The sequence below is a fragment of the Falco biarmicus genome, chromosome 1 (assembly GCF_023638135.1).
Source record: "Falco biarmicus isolate bFalBia1 chromosome 1, bFalBia1.pri, whole genome shotgun sequence".
NCBI lineage: Eukaryota > Metazoa > Chordata > Aves > Falconiformes > Falconidae > Falco > Falco biarmicus.
Genome location: NC_079288.1, coordinates 18,768,119 through 18,789,009, shown reverse-complemented (window position 1 = coordinate 18,789,009; position 20,891 = coordinate 18,768,119). Strand labels below are relative to the sequence as shown.

The window sequence follows — 20,891 nt, the reverse complement described above, 5'->3', positions numbered from 1 at the left end:
CCTCAAAATAATGACCTGTTTCAAAGATGTTGGGGAAGTTTCAGTTTAGTCTGTTTAGTGGCATTACTAGAAGCAAAGCTAAATAGGCTGCTCTGCCCTCCCATTTTCACTTTTCACCCTTGCCCTTATGTGTTTAATAATCTTTTCCCTTTTTTACTGTTCCTAGGTAAAGCAATGAAGCTGGAAGAACAAAAACAAGATGCAGAGAGGCAGCTGAAGGCTCTGACTAAGCAAATGAAGGTAAGGCTTAAACTCCATGACAAAGCTAAGCTGAGCTCTTACTGCAGTCCTGGATTTGAGAAGCATAGTATTTTTCTAGGACAATTGTAGAAAGTTCCTCCTAAATCCCTTCATTCTCCATTCTCTTCACTCATTTCTAGCTGTTTCTTTTTCTGTGAAGGAAAATACAATACATCCTTTGCAAATTACTTTTGCTTTTTCTACCTATGAACTTCTTTAGAACAGCCGTTCCTGCTTTGTGAATAATCTGTAGCCATGAGCTTTTTTCAGCAGCAGTGCTTGTAGTAGTATCACAAGTCTGAATGATCAATAGCTATAGGAAGAACTTTAATTACATTTTTTTTGTACTAGAGTGGAGAGCTTAGCATTGGTTTCTTCTTTGGCAATCAGAGTTGGTACTGTGTAAAGAGGCAAGTATTTACTTTGACCTCGACATCATCTTGAAATTGTGGTGAAATCCTGGTCGCTTGTGGTCACTGAAATGGAGATCAGTAACTAAGTGCTCAGCTCAAGTAGGTACATTTTTACAGCAAACAGTTTGGGGTTCTAATTGCTCTTTCTAGGAAGATACAGAAGAGTGGAGGCGTTTTCAAGCTGATCTGCAAACTGCAGTGGTTGTAGCCAATGATATCAAGTGTGAAGCCCAGCAGGAGCTGCGTGTGGTAAAGAGGAAGCTTCAGGAGGAAGAAGAGAAGAGTGCTAGACTCCAAAAGGAGCTGGATGAAGTGAAGGGCAGCAACAGGTTGGTTAATTACAAAGGCCAAGATTTGATATCTGTGACAGCTAACATGCATGCAAACAGTGCTTTGTCAATAACTATTCATTGGCTTGGATGTGCATGTTGTCTGTTTTTAACTCTTCTGACAGATTTTGTTGTCTCTTATTCTAAGATGTTCCCATTCTTTTTCTTTTTGGTGATCTAGTTCTGTCAACTAAGCCATGAAGGTTTTAATCAGCAAATATTAAGTAATAACAATTGCCGATATCCTTTTATAGCTCTGGTTTCAATATGTTGTTCCGCTGTGTTTTATTGCCTTCGTAACTCTGTGCAGCTGCATTAAACAATCTGAAAAGGTTGGTTGGCTACATAGGTTCAGTGGGACATCCAGAAGAGAACTGCTTAACCTGGGAGGAGGCAAGGACTGTATATGTTCAAATTAAAATGAGGACTAGCTGAACTTCTTTATTCTGCAAATCTGATACGTGTTGACCGAGTGATCAATGCAAGTACTAGGATTCCTCATCTCACATCTCTTGTCCTTAATTTGAAACCTATTATTTGATTAGTTGTGTTAAATGGTCTGGACTGTGGCCTGAGTTTAGCATTTAGCCCAGAAGCAACTTCATCGTTCAGTGGACCCACTTGTAAAACAATTGGTGTAGTCTCTGTGGCCAGAGGGGAACAGTAATTGTGGACCATTTGGAGATACACCCCAGCATGGTAAGCTGTATGTGTGGGGCTTCCCTCTGTGGGAGCGTGGTAACAACAAAAGTGACTTTTATAATTGAATCTGGATCCGGCACAGATGCCTTTACACTGTGGCTTCTATACAGTGCATGACGTTTTATGTACCACCTTTCGTTCCAAAAATTGTACTATAATTGAAGTACTAAGTAAGAAGAGGTGGAAAACAAAAGATGTATTAGAAGGAAGAACCTGAATTTCTAAAGACAGAGCTCTGATGCAAGCAGAGGCAGCAGAGCTATGGTGATGGACAGTTGTACAGGGGGAATGAAGAAAGACAAAATAACACAGTCATACTGTTTATCAAAAATATGTATCAAATGTTGCTCCTCTAGATTATTCCATTTAATCTTTCTCCTAGTAGATTCATGGCCACTGGCAGAATAGCCACAGGAATACAGTGAATCCTGTCATTTCTTTCAGGTAGAGTAACAGTCTAGCTTTGCACATATCTGCTTGCTGTTTTCCATTCAGGAGTTTCCACAGCAGCTGTACAGTAGATGGGAGGAAAAAGATGGGAGGGCTTTTGTGCAGAGGTGTATGGATCAGGATTCCTGGATTGAAGGAACAGAAATACTTATTTTTGGAAAAATAAAGGAATGTGTTTAAGCTCCAATTTCATTATCACAGTCCCCAGTGGATGCAAAGAAAAGCTCTTACAGGCTATGTATTCAGACAAAATGATTACCAGACAGTACTTAAGTTCTTGGCTCTGTTTCCATTCCTAATTCGTTCTTAATGAAATTTCTCTTGTTTAGATCAAGGCCCATATATAAGGGCAGGAATCATATACTTTTAGTTTCCTGTCTGTATTATTTTGGTTTTTAATCTGAAGATGTTTTTGATAATATCTAACTTGCAAATTAGCAGGTCATCTTCTATGCAAACTGGAATATTTATCTTCCATGTATAAGGAATATGGCTGCATTGTCAGCTCTTTGGCATAAGAAGCCTGAGCTGCAAATACGGCTTTTGAAATTGGATCCCCAGAATCCATACATACCTAGTTCCAGAGGAGGTAGTCAGATACATATGTAAGTCAGTTTTGGCATTTGTCTCCCTCTTTCACATACGTATAGATATGTCTGTCTTTGCATCACGTTGACTATCTGTATACAGCTTGCTTTGAGTATTACATTGGTTATGGAGCCAGATACACTGTCTGCAGAGGGCAATATTTATCCTCTTTCAAATACAGGTGTTGCAACCAAATTTTGTGTCTGTCAGTTTAAGTAAAACCAGTTTGACTCAGTGTCCATGCAGAGAGTGCAGAACTTCTGCACTGAGTGGTATGGAGAACATAATGAAGCCTATGTAAGTCATTGTCTAAACAAACCAGGGATCAACAGCTAAGCACTGAAACTTTAAAACTGTACTGGCCTATAAAACGAATTCGTGAAGTCGCCACAGCTCCTGCTGAGAGCCAGTTCTACACTCCCAGTTATTTTTGCATTCCTGAAGTCACTGTCTTCCCCAGCACCTCAGCTTCTTTCACCCCAAAAGTTCTGGGGATAGTCTCATTTTTAGTCGACTTTCACAAATGCTACTGCTCAAAATCGGCAGTAGATTCTGGTACCTGTAGTGACTTTTAATGCATGCTCAGCACTGATGGAAACACTTTGTAGCATGATACCTTAACACAATCTATAAAGTATTCCTCATATTTGCTAATGCTGAGCAGCTGTGCACTCAGCTGAACATCTGACAGTCCCTAGCGAACGTTTTCTGTCTGATTTTTAAGCTCTGATTGGAAAGTGTACCTTCCAAATAGCTTGCTAGTCAAAGGTTTTTGGCAAAATCTCAGCCATCTCTTGAGGGTCGTTAGGCTCCACCTCATAAATTGATCTTGAAGCCAGTTTATCTCCTACAACATCCTGCCATTTTAATGTTTGCCTGTGGCTGCCTGAGTTCCTGCCTCCAAGTTTGATTTCACCGTTACATTCTTCTAATCAGACAAAAAGTCATTTTTGGTTCAGGAACAGCCAAAGAACTTGCAGAAAAAATCCTGATGAGGTCATCAGAGTTCATCTGAATGAAGGTAAGAGCCTCCCAAAGGCATCTTTAACAGATTAAATGTCTAATTCTTTGACTTAAGAATGTTGGGGGGAGGTTGGACTAGCATCAAACAAATGGAATACGGAAGAGAGGAATAAACTTGTTCCAAGTTAGTACTGATTGAAACCTACAAATCAATTAACCCATTTTTCAGACATTCTTCTATGATATTTTACATCCTAATTAACATTATCTAGTGGAAAGTGTCCCTGCCTATGGCAGGGGGGCTGGAACTAGATGATCTTTAAGGTCCTTTCAAACCCAAACCATTCTATGATTCTATGATACGATTTTTCTGCAGTAAAATGCAAAAACTTACAATCCACTATTGTATAATGTCTCCTCACACGTGGTGGAAATGGAAATTAGAAATGGAAATTAGATAGTCTCCAACCTTGGAGGTTTTCAAGACCAGACAGGATAAGACCCTGTGTCACCTGGTCTGACCTCATAGCTGACCTTGCTTTGGGCAGGAAGTTAGACTGGGTGACTTCCTGAGATCCCTTCCAATCTCAATTATGCTATGATCCGGTAGCAAGTTTCATCTTTTCAGAACACTCACCTTGAAATACTATTTTTTTTGTAGCTGTTTTAGTAGTGAAAAAACCTCACAACTCTATTGGGTTTGTAACACAAAGAAGAAGGTTGTGGCTCAAAGTACTCTTATTATGGACAGCTCTTTTTGGCTCAGTTACACCCATTCCCAAGCCTTTCTGGCAATACACTATTTAGCAGCAGTGAAAGCTTCAAGGTTTAGCTTTGACTCTTCCCCTTCAAATTCTCAAAATTATTTTGGCACTATAACATTATGTGCCTTGAACCAAGAACATGAAGGGAAGACAGTTTGGCCGGGAATAGAAAACAGAAATTATATCTGTAATTAAATGAGCGACTTCTTAGAATAATAAAAAAATTAACCAAATCTTCAAATGGAAGCCTAAAGTGAAGATTGTGATGTATCCCACTAATTTGCTTCTGTTCTTTCTCCTAAAATCTCAAATGCCACAGCACGGCAGTGTTACATGCTTTTTCTCCTGGAAATAAGCTTGTACTCTATGTGTATTAAACCCTGCTGTCAGTCTGTATGTGCTGATGTGCTGCTCATTTGTGCCTGTGTTTTGCAGCTGTTCTGTCTTGTAGAGGTTTGATAGTTCATTCAGCTCTCTGAAAGTAAGTGAACTAGAATGTCGGAGCAGGGTCCTTCAAGTATTGCTTGTTTGCTCTAGTTAGTGACTCCTCAGAGTTACTTGTTTGGTGATTTATTTTTCTTGTTTGTTTCTTCTCCTTTTATTTTATACACTGGATGGAGATTATTCCATCCCTTTTGGTCTAAGGACCCTGAAACACAAACTCTGACTGAGGTAGAGCAACTCTAGTTGTCTGGATGGGTTCATGTACCTATTTTGAATGAATAGTCCTAAATGATTAGGGGACAGGAAAGCCAGGAACACTACCATCCCTGTCCTTTGAAATTGGTTCCCTGGCTTTAAATGCTTAATTTCTTCCTATCTGAGCAACAGATTTTTTTCTCTTGTATTTTGTACTGATGCTTGCTCATCAAGTCCCAAAGCTGAGTTAATGGAGTGTTAAGGCACTTCAGCTGTCCTAGCAACACCATCAGCATTTTCCCCTCTCCCCTTTATTTGGTGATGATGGGATGATTAACTATAAAATAGAGAGCTCAGGATGGGCATTGTATTGCTTCTAACTTTCCTGGTTGTTGTCTGTATCTCCACAGGTGCCTGATCTCTACCAGCTAACACAGCCCTGATTGGATGCATAGCCAGGCCTATGAGACACTTCAGGACATACCTTCAACTTGCAGCGGGAAAAGGGAAGTTTCAATTCGAGAAAACACCTCCAGTTTTTTATTGCCCTGCAAAAGTCAAGTGTATCACAAAGTGTGAATGCTGCTCAGGTCCACGTCCTTCCCATGGGCAAGAGCCTGTTTCTTTGTTTCAGAAGGCTTCTCTCTTCAGAAGACTCCAGGAGGCAGAAAAAAAGTCTGAATTAGTCTAAAGCCAGCTAGGCCATGAGAAGTAATCACAGGGATTTGGGAAACTGAAATAACTGAGGGCTTTTTTTGAGGGATGGGGGTATTTGCCCTGACACAGAAGTTCAACCATGCCATTTTAAGCTTAAGCAAAAAATAAAACTGAATGTGTATGTCTGATTTGTAAAATTTAATGTGCATACACTTTATGAGTTTTGCATATAGATCTATCTCTGTGTGTCTGAATACATGTATGCGTACAGATCGGTATGTATACATACACACACTCTCAAGTGATAAGTTTCTGAAATCCAGCAGGAAAACTGAATAGAAGCATGAAGTTATTTATTCAGTATTGGCTGCTTTGATGATTTCAGTTTTTTTAATATTGTATTGACAAGGCAGTCGCCACTGGGTGGCATATCTGACTTGATGTGTGTTAGGAAGCAGGGTGGTGCCCAAGGAGCAAGTCCTGCTTTAACTTTCATGGAGAATGTGTGATGTGAGGTTTGTCCTGGCTGTGAGAATTGCAGATAGAGAGATGAGAAGGAAAAGGAATTAATATCTCAAGCCCCTAGTAAATATCCTTTCAGAAAGGAGTCTTTCTCATGTCCTTAACTCAGGTGAAGTATATGATGATCAGGGAGAACTTGCTGAAGTTCAGCTTTGCAACTGGAGGCACCTGGAGAGAGCTTTACTTGGATGCTAAGGAGAAACTCAGAAGTCACCATCTCTACCAGGAGATCGTCAGGATTTGTTCCAGAACTGGAATTTCATGTTTTGGCTGTGGGATTCCTGTCCCCTCTCTGGATGTGAAGACCTAGCAAGGGCCTGGTCTCAGAGCAGGCTAAGCTAGTAGAGAATTCTGCGGGATGTCCTGGCTTTGGCATGGCCTTCACCTTTGTGCCATGCTGCTGGAGTGTATGCATATATGCACACTTGTGTTGCCTTTCTTTTCTGTGCTGGCAGCTGTTGAATGTTGGTTTTTATGTTTAAGAAATATATATTGAAGTGCCAAATAAATGTTTAAGTGTCTGGAATTGTCTGCTGCCTGCCCTTGGCCTCTCTTCTGTTCTGTGCATCAGTAGCTGTGTGTCTTCTTTGTGTCCCTTGGAAGTTCAGGAGGATTCACCAACAATGACAGGAACTGTGTCAAAGACTCTGTGTCAATCTATTGCAGAGTAATTATTTCTGAAAATATGGTTCTGTGGTCCTAGGCCACCTGTAACAAAGAGGTCATCGGAGAGTTTAGAAATTTCACAAACACATGAAGGTGGCAGCGGCTGCTGCTGCTGCCAAAACCTATACATGAAGCACAGAAAGACTTCCACCTTGTTGGTCGTCTGTTGTCCACATACTCCGCACCTAGAAAACAAGGAGACTGGCTCTTGCAATTAGAGAATAGCTCACTGCATCTACTTCCCTTACCAGTGAATCAATGAAACTAGGCAGTAGTTTTGTAAAAAGGACTGTACATTTAAATTAGTGGCAAAAGTGCTCAGCTTCTTCCTGGAGCTGCTCCACTTAAGCCAGCTGCACTTGCAGCATTTATCTATGCAAGCCATTCATTCTTGTTTTAGGGAAAGCATACAACAGTAGATGACATTTTGTTTAAATCCATCCTTTTTGTGGCAGAGCTTGCTTAGTCTTCTGGGATGGTCTAAGCTATACCAAACTGAATAAGTTCTGTGCACAAGGAGTAATTTTTGGTTTGACGTTATGGCTTCTCATTAATCTTGCCAAATCATGGAAAAATTCTCTACTGTCCTCCCGAATTAGCTTGCTACTGCAAGTTAAGCTCTCACTCTTCTGCTTCTCTATTAAGAAACCCATATATGTACACATACATGCATCCCCTTATACAGATTTTTCTCCTTAAAAATGGAAGGTACTCAGAGTTTCATATTTCTCCATTGCTTGTGGCTGGCATGTGTGGTTTTAGTTGAAGCAAATAGGTCTTGGCACTGTTCTTCCTGCCTTTCATGCCAAGGTTTGCAGCATGAGAGGTCTCAGTTTTCTGATGTGATTGTGTTTAATCTAGGAGATTGTTTCATGGTGCATTAGAAGCCAATTACAAATACAGACTAAAGATTACAGGAAGCATCCTAACAACATTGGAACTGGTAGTAGCTCCAGTGTTTGAATTTTCACAATTACTCTGTACAATGACAGAATAATGATGTGATTTCTCAGTGGACTTTTCTGTGGCATGGTGTAGGGGCTGGTCTAGTTACTCTAGCATGTTTGCATCCTTTTGCAATCAGAGGCTGGACTGAGCAGACTAGTCTCGTGAAGTTTGAGCTGTTCTCAGAGTTAAATCTTAACCAATGAAGTAATGGCCACCTAGAGCATACCTCTGGCTTACTTTATTCTCAAGACTTGCCAGTTGGCCTACAGGCATTTACTGTTCCTTTCTTATTCTGATAATACTCGATGAACCTTGTGCATACCCTTGTTTACCTGGATAACTAGACAACTTTAGCATAGTGGCCTATTTAATTCTTGAAAGTGTAAAGGATTTTGCTGGGTGGTTTGGTATCTTGAGACAGAAATCTACCCTTCCTCCATACTTTACTAGAAGCAGGACTCCTTTAGTTAGACAAAAACACAAAGCTAAAGTGTAGATGCTATCACCTGTTGATTTGTTGTTTATGCTTTATGAAGCCAAAGAAGAAAAAGTGAAGGGTAGAACTTAGCCAGCAAAACACTAGCTGCCTCAGAACTCTGAATCTTATCCAATCTGCCTTTCCTCCTTATTGGATTAAACGGAGAATGGAACTGAAATGGCTTTTTTTCTCTAGCCATCTGCCTCTGCAGGCTCCCCTGGCACATGAGGAGCTTGAATGAATTAGCAAAGAAATAGCCAATATCTGCTTAAAGACAGCACCTCCTTAAGCTCTGCCAAAAATAGAAACATGAGTCACTCTTATTCATTGACACCCTTTAGCCCCTTACATTTTGTAGATTGTGTTGCCAAAAGGGAAAGAAAAAGGCTTTGACTTCTATTTTTAGCTCAACAGAAGCTGTTATACCCCATAGGCACTTTCTGGATGGAGTCTTCCAGCCTTCTTATGAAACGATTTCTGGGTTTGTATTCAAGTAGCTCTTGATGCCTACAGTACTTAAAAGTGGTGATACCTCAGAGCCTGTAGATCAGTATATGTTTCTTAAGCAGCTAGGAGATCAGGAAATTAATGTATAAATACTTTCTTTCTACGTGACTAGACTTTGTTATCTAATTGCAGCTGTCCTAAACTAAAGCTAGGTAATTACACTTGAAGTCTACCTGACAGCTACCAGGTAAGTAGTGTCAGTGCTAAACAATGTGAGCCAGATCTGTAAAATATGTGATGAGAAGCAACAGTTATGCTGTTTAACACAGCTGTGGACTTTCCTGTGCTAACTCCTGTAAGTTCAGCACCGAATCTTTTAACTCAGAATTTCTTTTCAATGGAGTAACTTAATGATCCTTCCTGTTAAAATGTGAGCCTTGCTTCTGAGTTTGTCTATCTTCATTCTAGCTATTGAATTTTAATATTCTTTTGTCTGCTAGGACAAAGCACTTAACAGTTTCATTCCCCATATAACCGCTTATGGATTGTGATTGAGGGTTTGCTTGTTCAGCGGATGTCCTTGCTGTTAAGCTGCAAGAGTTGAGTTTCCAGAGTTTTCATTATGAAGTATATTTTCTGGTTTAACTTTTATAACTTTTATCTGAACCCTGTCCAATTACTTATTTTATTTCCAGTTATGGCATTTTCACTGTAACAATTACTCCAGTGGTGGTCAAGCCAATTAAAAATAATTAAAAATAATGTGTAAAATAACATCTTTCTCTTTGGTTACTTTCCTCATACACTGAGGACCACAGTAGCCCCTTGGTCCCTGTGCTGTGTTGAAAGCCCATCTTCAGGTAATTATTGATGAATACTCACAGGTCATATCAAACTGCTTTTTTTCTTGATAATCCTCCATCCTGCTTGAGGATGGGGAATGGGGATGATATGGTTAACAATGCAGAAAAATTTGTTAGATTCAGTGTTTGCCAGGCTCCCCAAGAAAAGAACATGGACATTCTAATGAGTGATTCATATTCTGGGCATTACAATAAAAAATGTGCATCACTGGATTTTCCTTACTACATATAAAGATCTTTAATCTCTGCTTGTACTTCCTGTTGCCCCTGACTTTGATCTGGTTTCTGCTTTGCAGGCTGACAGCTGAAGAGGTAGAATCTTTGGAGGCAGACACAACCAACCGCTGGCAAGGAGTCTGTATTAGCAGAGCATCTCCCACACCGTCAGAATCTGCAGCCACTGTGAAGTCACTGATAAAATCATTTGATTTAGGATGCTCAGGTATTTGAACACTGTATTTTGTAGTAAAATTTTTCTAGCAGCAAGCAGGCAACTTTTGCCATTTTGTGCTGCTTTTTGCTTCTTACTGAATATTTTCTGCCAGTGCTTCATACATAAATACTATCTCTAGAATGTCGCTACACCAGTGCTTCCCTGTTCTGACAAGAGGGAGATGGTTGGTTTTGAAATGCAAATGTTTCTATGTTTTTTCCTTGCAGGTAGCACTGGACAAAATATCACAGTTCACAAGGTCCCCAGAAGCCCTCTAAGTGGAATTCCAGTGAGGACAGCCCCAGCAGCTGCTGTTTCACCCATGCAGGTACAAGGAGCATTTTCTATCCTTGTAATTTTAAAATGGGTAGATGCAGTGTGTGCTACAGCATGACATAGCTTCAGCATGCCAACGTGCATATGTTGACAAGGGGAAGGGGAAACTCATCTGTTTATTTGCTGTGGAACATCAAATGCTGTAGTACTAACAAAAAGGATCAAAGTGAGTTTGTCTTTGACTTCAGCTTAGAGGTCTCAGTGGACGGATGTGAACTTTTTGGAATACAATTCTGAACTTTAATCGCTGTTGACCAGAAAATAGGTTTTGATTTATTGGGAGCGAGTTACAAGAAACATCAAACTAAACTAGGTAGTTGGCACAAGGAGTTAAGAGAAATGGGATAGTAAGTTTCTAAGATGCGTGATTCCAGTTAGCCAGTAAGTTCATATAGAATGAAGAGCTCTTACAGTTTGAGGCTTTTTTCTGCTGAAGCATATCTGCTCTGGAAAGTAGTACTACTTATCTCACTGTACCAGTTAACTTTCTGTTAAGCAACTTTCAAATCTGTGATGCAATGTTATTGGAAATAATGCTGTTTAATGGAGAAGCAAATGCACTGTGCTTTCTGATTTCCACATGCACTGAAGGTGGCATACCATCAGACTGCTAACATTTCTAGGATAGAGAAGCCATTGTATGTTTTTTGTCTGGGTGGTCACTGAAATTAAGACAGGATATTCCCCTCTGAATCTGGGTAAGAAACAGTTGTGAGGCTAGGGTGTTTAGCTCTGAAGAATCAAATGACTTTGAAAGACCATTTAGGAAATGTGCTCACACACGTTTCTTTGAAAGAATCAGCAAAGGAAGTTTAAAGAATGGGATTAAATAGAGGTCTGGGAACCTTCTATTAGTGCATGGCTGAGGGGGTAGTAATGCTGAAAACTGGTGCTGGAGCTGCAGAGACAAGAATCCTTCTGACTTATGATTTGGGGTGCTGGGGACAGAGGCAGGGTTAGGAAGAGGCATTCTTTCTTTGGGTTTGTGACTCTATGTTTGGCAAGAGAAAAAAATGGTGCAAATAGAAATGTGAAGGAGTTCAGGAACCAGTATATTACCAGCTAAAAATATTGTCTCTTTTGTCCTTTTATTTTTCACAACCATATGTCCAGCTCTAGGTACAGCTGACACCTTATTGAAAGGTTTCTGTATCCCTCCACCTGCTTTGTGAACTTGAGACAGCAGGAACATCTCTTCTTTCTGCTTGCCTATTTAAGCCTGATGGCTAGTGTTGTTTTAATTATCTTTTGTACATTTGTTTGTTTCACAGAGACATTCTGTTTATAATAATGCCAAGCCAGCCAGCAAGGGCGTCGCCAGACATACAGATCTTTCAGACCTTCCACTTGCAGGTAAGTTACTGTAAACATTCAGATGTTGCCTCTTTTCACTACCAAAAGCTTGTCATTAACCCTCTGCCTGGGCCATTTTTCCTCTTCTCGTATGGTCAAATGAAACATGAAAAAGTGTCTTCTGCGTCTTTGTTTTAGAGAGCTTATTAATTTTTCCCATCTTGATCATAGCCTTAGAAAACTAAAAAATAGCTAATTTATTATGGTGTGCCAGCACAAACTTGCCTTCTTTATTCCAAAGTATCCGTGGCACCTCTCTAATCCATGCTGTGGAACTGGAGAGGATTGGATTTTGTTCAGCATGTATGTATCTGGAACAAGTCCAAAGCACTGTCTTTTGAGGGTTTATTTGTTTTTAAATTGAGCTTCATTTGAAATACATCAAACATTTCTGATACTGATGCGACTGTTTTAGGAGCAGTCATATTTGGGCTTGAAGTAGTTTGTTTTGAGAGATCTCAAGAGATGCGTTTGTTTTTATTTCACACTTTGCTTTTGTTCTCTTGTCATTTAATATTCTTTTCTACCAGTGTTTGTTTCCCATTTTCTCTAGGGCCCTTTATTTTGATTATCTAGTCCTGAATGTAGTTGTTGCATGGGAATCAAAGCTAGTAACAACAGATTATTGAATTTTTAATGTCAAATAAAATATTATATTCCTATAGTGAAACCTTAGTGAAACTGCAGGGAGGGACAAAAAAAAAAAAATCAGTCACAACTTCTTCATTGGTAGACTTTCTGCAATAGTTTGCTAGTACAGGAGACAAATTAGAACCTGTCTTCAATTTTAGACTCTTCAGATAATCTGCAAAGCTTCCCCTTCCATTGTTCACAGATGAATAGATACTGGGTCTGAACAGAATCTCTGATGGCAGCATAAACAAATAACATCTTGTCTATGCTCCTGGCTTCTCCTGCAGGGGTAAATGCTAAGCAAGCAGAAGTTATCAGTGGAACAGACAGAGTTTACTTACTTGTATCAGCTGGTTTCCAGAAAATGACTTGCTTGAGAGTATACAACGATCCTAAACAGAACATAAAACCTTTTTAATCTCTACCAGTTTACTGTAGAGTGAAGTAATCTGTCAACTGTGTAATATAATGCCAGTCCTTAATAATAAATATCCCACTGCAGGCCATGGATAATTACTGTTATTACCTATAGATGATTGTTCTGTGAAAATCTATTGAAATCAACAGATATTTTATTAGCCATTGTATGGTAAAAACTTACGGTTGCTTACCTAACAAGTTCCTGTATTTACATCTTCTCTTTGTACCTGAGTTTAATTTACTTCCAATAAGCCATAGCAGAGGCTTACTCACTGTAAAGTTGTAATAGCTCTGGTTCCAATCTAAATAATCCTAGAAGGCGGTTGATCCAAGCCCTATGCAAACAACACTGAATTAAAAAATATCCCCAAGGAAATTCAGAGTGAAGTAGTCTCCATAATAATAATCTTCTGGCTGATTCCATCTGACCAGTATCACAGCAGGGTTCTGTGATGTCCTTAATATGACCCAAATGTTACATCGTTGGAGAGGAGAATGGATTACTTTGTGGAAAGGGCTGATCTTTGGCTATGATCTTTCCATTTAGAATCAGAAGTTTACTGGTTCTGTCCTGGAGTTTCTAGCAGCCAGAAATTAGTCAAGGGAGGTATATTACTCAGACAAGTGAGATTCAAAGTACAAAAGTGGATACTGTTAGCTTGTACCACTTCAGGCACTCTTATATAATTCAAGCCAGTACCCACAAAATTTCTTTGAATAGTGCTAATGGCATATGATTTTCCTTAATCATGCTGAATATTTTCATATGATTATTATCCTGTTTTTCTTTCCAAATGACTCCTAATATGCCCTCATCTCCTCCTCTTTTCTTTCCAGCTAGATGCTTCTAATAGCCTTTATTACCTAGCTGGGCTCATTCCTTCTCTTTCCTTTTTCTGTACCATGCATAAACCCATCCTGAATGATTGGTACAGCACTTCCTATTTAGGCTATGCCATTAGCCAGTATGATTATGTTAATGGCAATTTTACAATGCACTTTTTTTTCTATCCTTTTAAACTAGTGAGAAACCTACATTCCTCTTCATAATATTCAGATTTTATTTAGTTTCTCTAAGCAGAGTATTCTTAAGTTTAAAGGGGTTGTAAGAATCATTCATTTATTGCCTGTCTGAATGGTGAGGCTATTTAAATTTGAGGCAATTATGTGCATAATGTGCTGGCCATAGACCCTGGCTTGTTGATAGTTTGTCTGCAGAAACAAAGCAGCCAACGTTACCTGTGTTATGCATCGCTCTACCTTGTGATTGGTATGAATGGGCACACAATTTGATTTCTGTGATATCTTTAACTTCTCTTCAAAAACCTATCAACATTGGATTCTATGGCTACTAATCTTTTTTATTTTATTTTTATATATATACACATATATAAAAATCTATCATAAAATATGTGATTACATAATAAGTAATATGTGTAATACAAATATAGATGCATCTGCTATGAATATATTGAGACTTCCCAAAGTCCTGTCAGATAGGATGCCAAGCATCATGTGATAATAAGTGCCTTTTACTGCTGCCTTGAGCTGGGCTGTATTCAGGAGACAAGAGACTTTCTTGTTACAAGTCTACTGATGGCAGAAAAGAAATCATTGTACTAGGGCTGGTCAGTCATCTGGTGAAGATATCTGGCGATCAGCTTTTGAACCTTTAAGACTGTAGATTTTGGTATTTCCCCTCATTCACCTGAGGCCCCTACCCCCCAGCAGGAGTATCAATCACAGGAAACCAGGCAGTCTGTACTGTTGAAATCATCAAAGCCATTCCTTGTTATGATCACCTCTAATCTGCTCAAGGTTTCCTAGCCCCATGTGTGTTTAATGAACAAATGAGTACATTTGTTTAGAATCAAAATAACAGGCTACATATTGTGTGCTGGGTGGCAGGACAGTGATTAATCAAATTCCTCAGACTGCAAACTGACAGCTTTTTTTTTTTTTCATTCCCACAGATCTTCTGAAGGGGAGAAATGAAGAGCTGAAACCAGACCATTACCTCCGTAAAAGCCCCTCCCTGGAATCCCTGAGCAAACCCCCTATGGCCTTCAGCAGCAGAATGCTTACCTCTACCCCCAGCAGCTTGAAACCCCAAAGCAAACTCAGGTATCAACTCAGTTTCCAGGGAAAAATAGCACACTGGAAAGATTGACAGCATTACCTGGCACCAAGATGGATGTTTTAATCTGGTGGACCCCTGTCTGCAGTGGAAACTCTGCTGGCTAGTCTGTCCAGTTCAGAATTACCAGGCTGTGTCAGATCCCAGATTAGAATAACCACAGTTATCTGTAAGATGAAGAATCAGAACAAAATGAGCATAGCAAGCTTTCAGGAGCCACTAAGTTGTATACAAGAATTCCATTATGTGTATGAGTGGTGAAGCCTCATTATCTTACTGCAGCTTTGCATGTTATGGTGAGTTAAAAAATAAAGCTTTGAGCTCTAAAGGAAAGCTGGACAAATAATTTCCCTCTGAGAAACCATATATTTCCACCATTATTTCCACCAGTAGAAGCCGCGGGATGGAGACATTGAGTGTGTTTTGATTTTTGGCCTTTAACTGTCCTTGAGGCCTTGACTGCAGTATAGCTTCCGGATTTTTCATTTTATTCAAGAACTTGTTCTGCAGCAGCTCAATTGAATGTGAATTTGCTGTTACAGGTTCTTTAGATTAGTTTTGTTCAATTCTACACCCTGAATCCTAGTTTTCAATATGTAAAGCAAAGAGGTTACTTGAAAATTTTGTAAGTAAAGCTGATGAAAATGGTAGCAGAAGTTCTGGGTTAATACATGCCATTGAGCATCCATAGGCTCCTGCTTTTTCAGCTTTTTGTAGGCAGTGATACCAACTGAATTTGCCTTCTCTAAAGGCAAATATAGAATACAGGCTCTGAAAGCTGTTACAATTTGGTTTACATTTAGGTTCTGCGCTGCCGTTCTGCTTTGTCATACAGATATTATTTACAAACAAAAAGAGACTTCAAGCATATTTATCTTCTTCTCTCTTATGTTTCCCTGGATTAGTGTGGAGAGAAAGGACCCACTGGCAGCCCTGGCTCGGGAGTATGGTGGTTCGAAGAGGAATGCTCTGTTGAAATGGTGCCAAAAGAAGACTGAAGGTTACCAGGTAAGGGAAATGGTACATTTTTACTTTTCTCTGGAGGGTAATTCATCAGTTTCCTATAGGTGTGCAGTAAGAAATGTCACTTCGAAGAAATAAGTGTATTTCAGTCTGCTGCCTTTTGTATGTTTACTTCTACTGGGTGTTTCTATACTCTTCCTTCAGATTTCTTTAACACGCAGTCCCCAATATTACATTGTCATATGTGACTTGTATACAAACCACAAAATGTTCACTGCATCAAAGGTTGCTGATGGTTAGAAACAGTATATATACACAGTAGCTTCAATCTGGCATCAATTTTTGAAATTACATTCTAATATTTTTTGTGTCAGCTTCTGTGGGCAGTGTGCTATTGTGAGAGCTTTTTCATTGGTCATTTCTGTAAAACCAAAGTAATATTTCTTTGTGTGGCCTTGACCAAATGAAGTTTGCAGCTTGGGGCCCCACTCTTTCTAATCTGCTGTAGTTTAATGGGTTTTTACAAAGTAAGTTTTGACTGCTTGAGAATGTCTGATTTCTTTGCAGAGTGATTTTCACTGTCAAACAGTCATAATGATTTGTCCAGTCCTTGTATGGCTATTGCTGTACTTAGGAAGCTCTGGCTAGTGTTTGTACGCAGTTGAGTTAGGCCTTTGGTTCTGCTTGTAACTGAGCTGCAGAAGGCAATTATAGACAACAGTTCATCCTGTTATATATGCTGGCTGTGCAGGATAGTCTTGGTTTAATATAATGTTGAGATTTTTCTTTCTTAAGAATAATATTGTTTGTTACTTAGAGCAGAAGACAAAAGCTGTTATCACCACATGATATGCACCCTGGAGCAAGTCTTTAATAAAAGCAGGGACTGTCTTTTAAAGTAAATAATAAAATATTTTTTTTCGTCACAACCAGCTCTTTATGAAGCGTTAGCTGCAGGGTGCAGGGATTTGGAAGAAAAGACAGTAGCTTTCCCCTTCAGTAAACTGATGTATAGTAGTTTGAATAATTTCTTAGCACTGGCATATTTATCTGGCTTGCACTAATTTCACAGGAGGACAGGTACCAGAGAAAGCTCTTGACTTTAGACACACCTCAGAAAGAATAAAGCCAGCATTAGCATTTAGCCTCCAGTTCTGTGATACTGCCTAAAAGGCTACAGTGCTGTCCTCTGAAATTGTACCTCTGTGCTGTGATGATTTATTTTACATCTTGTCTATAAAATTCTCCTAGTCTTGGATTTGAAAGTGGGGGGGGATCATTCCCACCAGTCCTCAGAAAATGATTCATGAAATCCTTTTCCAAGTCTTAACTTCTCTTAAGCCAGAAAACCCATCTCTTGAGTAACGCTTTCTCATGACAGTGTTGCCCTTTTTTGTTTCAAATGGCACATGATGAGCTTCCTCCACTTCTCTTAAAACAGTCTAACTCTGTTTCTAAACTGTTCTAAACTGTTAGAAGTGCGCTCTCAGAGTCAGCCTGTAGTTTTCTTTCTCTGATTACACCCAAGCTGGACTAAATGTATTGCTTTTAGAAATTATTATGTGGCTTTGCAAATACAGAGGCCTGCCCTGATTCTGTAGGTACCAGACTGGCACCAAGAGTGACAAGTATTCCCTCTGCGATAAAATAGGAGTTTTGTTTTTCTATGCTGAACCCAAGTAGTGAAGCTAACTGTGTATCAGACAGCAGGCCACCCAGGAGGTATGCAAGGCAATCCGGGTCTGTTTGTTTTTCCTTCTAGTATTAGTCTCTGGAGGAAAGTATATCCTTGCTTCAGAGGACAGTGAAGTCTTTGCTTTATCTGTGGCTGCTGGAAAGTTGTTGCTACGTGACTGTCCAGTTGATGTTATAGAAAAAGCTTTGTCGTTTTGGTTCCTGCTCTGCTGAGGCTCTTGTTCTGTTTGTGGTTCTCCTCTGTCATTACTCTTTCTAAAGCAGCAGAATGAGTTTTCGGCAGTTTTTGAGAACAAGCAGGTAAAGCACTGACAAACACTGTGTAATCCAGGAGAGTCTTAACAAGTTCAGACTGTGATGTGGTGGGGGACCTTATTACCTGGAGTGTAAGATCTCAGGGCAGAAATTGATGAACCAAAGGACAAACACGGTATTGATTTATGGTGAGAGTCTTGCCTCCCTTCACTGCTTCATTTAGAGGCATTATCTCTTGGACATTCTTCCTCAGATTCTCATTCCCTTTGCACTCTTTGCAGTGCATTCACTAACTCTTCTTGAACTTGCTTTTCCCAGACCCTTACACTCTTATGGTAAGGTTGATATTAAGCTCCACAGGGAATTTTTATCATTCTTGACTACGAAGAACTGGAGTGGAGTAAAGAACATCATCCTCCTTCCTGCCTTAGGCACTGCAATGGTGAGAATGAGGTAATGAACTCCATCAAGCAGAATCCTGATGACGTGCATGACGACTTTTCCATAGATAATAGCCCTGTCTATGAGGCATCATCTGCAAATCCCAGTATAATCAATCATGTTCTTTCTAACATGAAGCCCAGAACCACAAATAATTTTGGATGCAAACTGTTTTCAGCTCTGTGACACAGTGGAATGAGAGAATAAAAGACCTGCCGCTTGGCAGCCTACCTTTTTTTTTATTGGCAAAAGGTACTGCCTGTGATGTCTAGTAACAGTTCCTGATCTGAGCTGGTGAGGAAGAGGGAGATTCCTTTCTGTTTAAATTATGAAAATACCAGATTTCATTAAACAGTATGAGCAAAATGAATCAGAATAACTGATACTCTCAGTAGCAGCTACTACCCATGTCCCAGATTCCCTGAGGAAAGCTGGATTAGTGACCTAAGAAGGTATCTGGGGATAAGACCTAGGCACCAGCACACAAGGCTCCGCTTTTTAAGTGCTTTAATCCATACAAGGCTTATACTATAGATAGAAATTTACATCCTGCTCCTGGCATATGTCCTTGCATTGACTACAGTGGGAACATTCCCTGGCTTTGAACTTCAGCATGTTCCCCAGGAGGCAATCTCATAAAACAAGAGAGGAATACTGGAAGGAGCTGAGTGAAGTGCAACACAAATTAGTAGTGGCCTGGAGGGTTTTGTTTGTTTTCTAAAAAAAGAAATGGCATGAGTTTACAGTAACTGAAGGGAAACATGAAAGCATCTATGCTTCTCTAATCTGCCATGTCATTTCTAAGATCCCTATTTAAACAGTGATTTGATATCAAAAGGTATGAATGCTGAGGAGAAAGAGTAATTATTTAGAACATGAAAACAATCACTAGAGTGAAAATAAAAGTGGAAGTCCTAATGACTAGGAGAAAAGGATATAAAAGTGCGATTGCATAAACTGTGGTCATATGATTTCAGTTGTCATATTTCAGTGCCTAGGTGAATTCTATCTGGCATTTTGGCCATCATTTTTTGATAATTGTGCAGGGGAGATGCTGAAAAAAAATTCTCGGCAGTAAAAAAAATATTGTAGTGAAATAAGGCTTTGGGCTCAGTGCAAAACTTCCTTGAGGAAAATCTCCAGCTTAAAAAAAAAAAAACGCACCCTTAATCTAATGTATGGTACCCTGTAAGAATTGTGCACTGGTGCATGGTCTCTTTTGCCAGACATGCATAAACTTTTCCTTCTGCCTCTCTGAATTTGTTGACATCATGGTGTATACGTAGGGTGATGAGATGACCAGACTTGAGAACTGCTTTTGTGGCTCTGGAGCTCAATTACTACAAGTCCTTTAAACCACAAAGCCTGCTGAGAGTAAGTTATTTATGTTAAAATAGCTTTTTCTCTGTTGTCTTGTGGTTTTTTCATCTATTTAAAAAGATTATACATCATGGCAAGAGTGTGAAGTAGAAATTGTGTGCCTCTTTTCTAATAGACACTGTTCCTATGAGTTGTAACTCCTGGAAGCTGCTGAGAGTAATTCTTGTTGCATTATCACCTTCCATAATCATATCATTAGTGACTGTGGTGTTATTTAAGTGCCCTGGTTCTGTTTGCTGTCTGTGGAGACCATTTGTCAAGGGGCCAAACCTCTCTAGATTAAGTCTATTACTATCCACAGATGTATTGTGAGTAGCAGAACATCAAGAGGCACTTAACCCATGATCATTAGAACTGAGGCTTATTGTTTCTGCCACACACACCCCCTCCAGAGAGGGCTGGGAATTGCTACCATGTTAATGAACATGGTTTGCTTACAAGAACTGTTATTCCTGTTTTTTCCAGCCACTACACATCCATCCTGTGGCACAGAGCAAAACAGAATCTGAGACTAACTCTTTTCTCCAGTGCACAGTCACGGATTTTCATTTTACCAAAGTTATATTTTGTTTAACAGGACTCATTTGGGACCTACTTGTTGAAGAACCAGCATCTCTTATAGTAAAACTATCTGTGTAGTTGTCTTAAGTAGTTGAATGCTAAATAGGAGGAGGTAAGGAGTGTTCCAGAACTGACAAAGGGTAATGGCAGCTATACCTCCAAAGATTTTTGTGTTTTGTATGTTCCTGACCTGTGCCTTCAAGCCATTGCATTGTATCATCTCCCTAACTATGACAAGCGTCAGTACACCAGGTTATGGATAAAGGCAGTGAGCATCTTCAGGAGAAGAGGCAGTGCTTCCTATTAGTGCTGACATCAATATGAGATGGCTGATAAATTGGTATTGATCTTACTGGTATTTGCAGGACCAGGCTGAGGTCTGATTTCATACCATCTGGAGAAATCTCAACAGCGTTGAGAAACTATTAACCTGAGCAATCTTTGCATATCTTTCAGTTGTACAGGTAGTTCCTGGAAAAAATAATTCCTTTCAATTATTCTTCATAAAGCACGCTAGCAACTATGAGCAAAGCTAGATGAAAGTGATTTATTTGTTTCCATGCCTTATTCGGAGTTATGTGACTTTGCAGTAGGTCCCAGGAACACTGTGCAGTT

The 20,891-nt window shown here is 39.6% G+C and overlaps 1 protein-coding gene across 6 annotated transcripts in view; it reads left to right on the top strand.

The window, feature by feature from the left end:
- The window catches only part of SPECC1 (sperm antigen with calponin homology and coiled-coil domains 1), an 89,241-nt gene that overhangs the window by 49,512 nt on the left and 18,838 nt on the right, over positions 1-20,891 (top strand). For 4 of the 6 annotated variants that reach the window (XM_056331128.1, XM_056331118.1, XM_056331137.1 and 1 more), the window contains 7 exons: positions 167-240; positions 804-982; positions 9,966-10,111; positions 10,330-10,430; positions 11,710-11,791; positions 14,818-14,968; positions 15,887-15,989. In XM_056331128.1, the coding sequence (XP_056187103.1) occupies positions 167-240; positions 804-982; positions 9,966-10,111; positions 10,330-10,430; positions 11,710-11,791; positions 14,818-14,968; positions 15,887-15,989 (836 nt within the window). Of the gene's footprint in view, positions 1-166; positions 241-803; positions 983-5,498; positions 9,864-9,965; positions 10,112-10,329; positions 10,431-11,709; positions 11,792-14,817; positions 14,969-15,886; positions 15,990-20,891 lie in introns of those variants that run through there. The other 2 variants (XR_008820689.1, XM_056331156.1) reach the window with 2 other exon arrangements.